The 5,065-nt window shown below is 38.6% G+C and overlaps 1 protein-coding gene across 2 annotated transcripts in view; it reads left to right on the top strand.

The window, feature by feature from the left end:
• The window catches only part of SMAP1 (small ArfGAP 1), a 275,010-nt gene that overhangs the window by 243,627 nt on the left and 26,318 nt on the right, over positions 1-5,065 (top strand). For both annotated transcript variants that reach the window (XM_019520491.1, XM_019520490.1), the window contains one exon: positions 1,494-1,621. In XM_019520491.1, the coding sequence (XP_019376036.1) occupies positions 1,494-1,621 (128 nt within the window). The remainder of the gene's footprint in view (positions 1-1,493; positions 1,622-5,065) is intronic.

The raw sequence follows: 5,065 nt of genomic DNA, 5'->3' as shown, positions 1-5,065 counted from the left end.
AGGGGATGGAGGTGGCCACTGGGCTGTTGTGTCCCTCCACAGCACACTGCCCTGCCAATAATTCCCTCAATTAAAAAGGAAAGTACAAACCCGCATACACCTGGGCTACAAAAGTGGAACATGTAACTTCACCCACAATTCATGTTGAACTTTATTTAGTTGTACTTGATTTCCTAAGTTCTTGCCAGTTTATAACCTGCCACTCTGCTCTGCCTTCTACCCCTTCCCTCCCCCATCCCTTTCCATCACACCAGACTTACCAGCTGCATACAGCTCTCCAAGCTGCTGGGCTGGTATCGGAAGTTGGATTGGTATTGGCCAATATGCCTCCTTAAAAATCGGCTATAGGTATCGGCTCCTAAAATCTCTATCAGTGCACCCCTAAATTATATACCTGTCGAGAGGCCAGAACCATAGATTGCAAACTCTGTAGGGCAAGTAAAATGGTTTTATTGCTGTCAATTCCTATGTACACCCGTATCTTGTTCTCCATTTAATTTCAGTTTCAGGACTCTGCTTGAGGCTGCTGTGCCCTTACTGAGCTCAGTGTAAACCCTTCTTATTTAAATGTACAGTGCTCTTAGTTGTAGTATTAGCAGGTCTGCAATGGACTAGCACTGCTCATTTTCAAGACTTCATAGCAGCCCCAATGTGCCTGTTAGAAGCCATGAAAATGATGGGGAGATCACAGCTGTAAAACAAACTCCCATCATTTTCACAGCTTCAAATAGCAGCCCTTTGACAGTTGCTTCCCCTTTACTTCTCCTGGGATAATCAGAGTATAGCTAATTACAAAGCAGATAGTTACAGTTACAATAGCTATGCAGTTAAGGAATCAAATTAATTTAAAGTAGAGAGTGGAAGTGAAAGAAGTTGTGTTAAGTGTTTCTGCAGTAACTCATAGGTAGATATTCAGAGTTTGTTACAATACAAGCAATGGCAAGAAATCAAGACAATATTATACAGTTAAGTGAGCTATACATTTATCTGGCATGCATATACATCAAGTATACTGTACTACTAAATAAAGTATTTCGCTATGGTGGGAAGGAAAATTTTTGCCTCAGTTCAAGAATGTTTGTACAGTATTCTGAATAAATCTGGCACACTAAACTCAATGTTTACAAACATTTTAACTTTTAAGGAGTTCAGATTAACACAATATCCAGTAACCCATTTTTTTTCTAGGTAGGTATGAGATGATGATTAACTTCCTATTAAATTATAATGCTGGGAAGTGTTTGAATAAAATTTTGAAAAATATGACAGTACTATATGGTGTGTTCTATTGAACAGGGTACTTTAGTGTGCCGCAGTTGTCAAACTACAGAGTTCATTTGGAACATTTTTTTTGACAAACTCAGATTTAATGTTTCTGAAGTGCTTTGAAAGTTTCTGGCAAAATCAGGTGCTGTTTTTAATACTTGACTGTTTAAAGTGATTTCCTTATTTATTCATTCTACTTTAAAACTTCAGTCCATTTTCTTTTTAAGATGGTCCACCTGAAGCACTTATTACAAATGGAAGTGCCACTGCTGTGACAACACTGAATGATGACTTGGATATCTTTGGCCCAATGATCTCCAATCCTCTGCCAGCAGCTGCTGGCTCTTCTGCTCAGGTACATTTTAGAACTATGTATATGCACACTAACTTCTACCACAGTCTCATTTATTGTATTTTTGAAACATGCCAGGTTAATATTCAGTGATTGCTATTGTCTGCCTTTTATAGATGTACATATAACAAGAAAAGTTTCTCCACATTTTTTTTAAACCAGCTATATGCAATGAAGAGAGCCTTGCCTTGCAAAGTTTAGTCTTTCACCTGAGTGTCAAAAGGGAGCCAGTTGTCTGTTTTTTGTACTGTGGACATCTGCGCAATAAAAAGTAGTAAAAAAAACACCATCTATTTATATGTAGCCACTCAGCTGCTGTTTTATTTCAGCAGCTTGTGCTCTCTATAGAGCTACAGTGGATTTTATCTAGTGAGCTTGATGTGAAAATCCCTCTCTTTGCCAATCTGCTAAACTACTTAATTTCCCCTGTTTGAGGGGAAAATGGATACAAGTGGATGTTTTTCTCTTGCTATTAAATGTAGTATGTTCAGGTTGCTGTTTAAGGATGCTTTTATTTTTAATATGGTTTTGTAATGTATTTTTTATTTCTTTTTCTATAAATACGTTATTTTGCAAAGTTTTTAACTCTGTCCTGAGACCGTTACTACATCAGCTGACATCAGGAAAAGGCAATTATCTGAAAGTGAGAGTGAATCTTTGGAAACAGAAGGTAGCAGGGGGAGAACCGAGGCACCCCCAGTTCTGTGCTGCACTGCTCTCTCCTTCTGTACCTCCCACTCCCTTGTAACTTAGAGAGAAATCACATGATCTAAGAAGCACTGAGGAATTGGGATACTGATACCACATTCTGTATTTGTGGGGAGCTTCTACCCCCCTTCAAAATGTTCAGTCATTTGATATACTGCCAAACATTTCCAAAGGAAAACCACTGAGAAGGGGAAAAGAGTCATTAGCATTTAGCTCAGTGAACTTAGGTGTAATTCTGTGGAATGAAGGAAAAAGTACTTCTATAGATGTTTCTTTCTGTTGCGTATTGCAGGCTTGCTGCAAAAAATGGAAGCATGGATGTTTTTCTAAGATAAAATTTTAGTATACTTATATAATTGGACTCACTGGATAATCAAAATATAAGGTTGTCTGTACTAATTTACTCTACAAAAGTTGCTTTTCTTCACCCTTTTTTTCCAGTTCCTTCTCAAAAATCAAGTCAAGGGAACAACAGGATTCATTTGTTCAGGTGTAGAAATCTTTTTCTTAAACAGAGGAAGGCCAGAAAATGTGCCATGTAGCATTTCTGCATCCTTTGTTGATGGGACCTTGGGCCTCTGTTAGATCCCCAGTATCCACAGGAGACCACTGACAAGTGTGGACAGCAAAATCACTGCAACCTTCAGTAGAGTATCACTGAGGTGTGAATTAGTTTTCTGGAGCTACCACAATTTCAAATGGCGTGAAAAAGCTGAGAAAAGCTACCTGGGTGTGATTCTGCCTTTTAAGAGCTTTTTTAACATAGATCAGCAGACTGAAGTCAGAATTGATTAGTTTAGTTTATTAAGGATTCTGGCTGAAAGCTATGCTCCTGAAAACAACATGAAAAACATACAACCATAATACTAATAAATTTAAGCAAAATAACAGAAATAGAAGTATAATAAAATAGAACCAACCATTATAAAAACATTATTAGTATAAATATAGCAGTAAATCATATCATCAATCTATAAAAATGCTGTACATAGATCCACAATAAAATCAGATATAATGTTAAAATTTATCAATCATATCAACAGTAAAGGATGTCCAACTCTAATCGCTTCTGCCTTACAAGCAAAAAATTGCAAGACGGTTTGCTGGAAGAGCCAGATTAGTTTGTCTCTGCTTGTTTGAAAAGTATATCAATTTCTGCAAGAACAGTGATAAATTGGTTCTCCTTATGTTGTTATATAAAAAACATTCTAAAGCATAATGAATAGTGTCTTCCAAAAATCCTAGACAAGCTGGGCAACATCTTTTAGCCCTTGGAATAGAAAGTCTACATCCAGCCAAAACAGCTGTAAGCATCTGGTTGCTCCTAAATCTGGTCAAAGAGGATTGCCATTTATTGTTGAAATCCACTGTAAGTAACTTTCTCCCCCCAAATCTAATTTCCAAAGAGTATATAAAGGGGCAATACAAGTAGCCATAGCCACTGCAAAATCATTCTGTCTGGTAGTATCTCGTAACCTCTGAAAAACCCAAACTCTTTCTGTGGGGGAGAAAGATCTTTCTTTGTCTTTGACAGAGTCGATTAAATTGCCAAGTGGACAGACTTTTTAAATCAACTTTTTGTTTGTGCTTCAGTTTTATGTTCTGAAGATGGGTACATTCTTGTTGGTCGGTATAATCATAAAAAAATGGAGACTAACTTATTAGAGGTCTTACATGTAGAAACTTTATTCCCTAAATAATTTACTTTTGCCTACAGTTTGTGTCAAGTAGTTGCATTAGGATAGTAGCTGAAATTTAATTGAATCCACAAAGCCATGTAAAACATGTAAAGTTTATTTTAATTACACAAAAGAACCATAGATGTTTTGGAAACCAACTTTTCTTATCAAAATATGCTTCACATTTCCAACTGATTTAGTGAGTAAAGAGTCTAACTAGAGTTTGAATTCAACTCAATATTTCACAATAGCCTAGAACATTTTTTTTTAATGTGAAAAGTGGAACGTGACTGGTACTTAAGAGGCTAAGATAACCCAGTCTCTTGACAATAAATAGTACCCATAAATTACTTGGGCTGCTCTTCAAACATGAAGTGATAGTTAATGAATGTTTCTTTTTTCCATGATGGATGTATAGTCACAAGTGTTTCTAATTTGATAACTGAGCCAGTGAGAGCTTTGGTAGAGAGCATCTGTCAAATAAATGTTGGAGATCAGCAATTTAGGCTTTGTGGAGGATCCTAACGAGATGCATAATTCTGTCTCTTGGAGCCCCAGGTCAGATCTCGGATCCCAGTCTCTTGCATCCTGTAGCTTACCTCCTGGCTCCCTGCCAGGACTGGCTCTTACTTGACCTACTGTGCCATAATTGTAACGCATGGCCTCAAATTCATATATTTTACCCTTGGTTCATTCTTCATATATAGGGATCTATTTAAGGCACGCCAAAGCAAAGGAAAAATCACAGGCTGCTCAGGTGGTCTGGCACCATTTTCATGGTCTTTTCGTGGTGAGCTCCCAGCTGATTGGCCAAGGGGCCCCAATGGCCCTGCCCCTTACCACTGAGTGCTGGCCCTCACACAGCCCTACCCCTCGCTGCTGATTGGTAGAGAAGACTGCCTTTTCACGCAACCCTGCCCCTCATTGCTGATTGGCAGAGAAGGGTGGGGCCCCATGAAAGGCAGCCCTCTCAGCCAATCAGTGGCTGAGGGAAAAGGGGGTAACTGCCATCTTAGCTGTTCCCCTTTGTGCGAGTGGCTTCCCCCCCCCCCCCCCCCCC

The sequence above is a fragment of the Gavialis gangeticus genome, unplaced genomic scaffold (assembly GCF_001723915.1).
Source record: "Gavialis gangeticus isolate Ggan-Ray unplaced genomic scaffold, GavGan_comp1, whole genome shotgun sequence".
Taxonomy (NCBI): Eukaryota; Metazoa; Chordata; order Crocodylia; family Gavialidae; genus Gavialis; species Gavialis gangeticus.
This window is presented reverse-complemented; position numbering and strand designations above follow the sequence as displayed.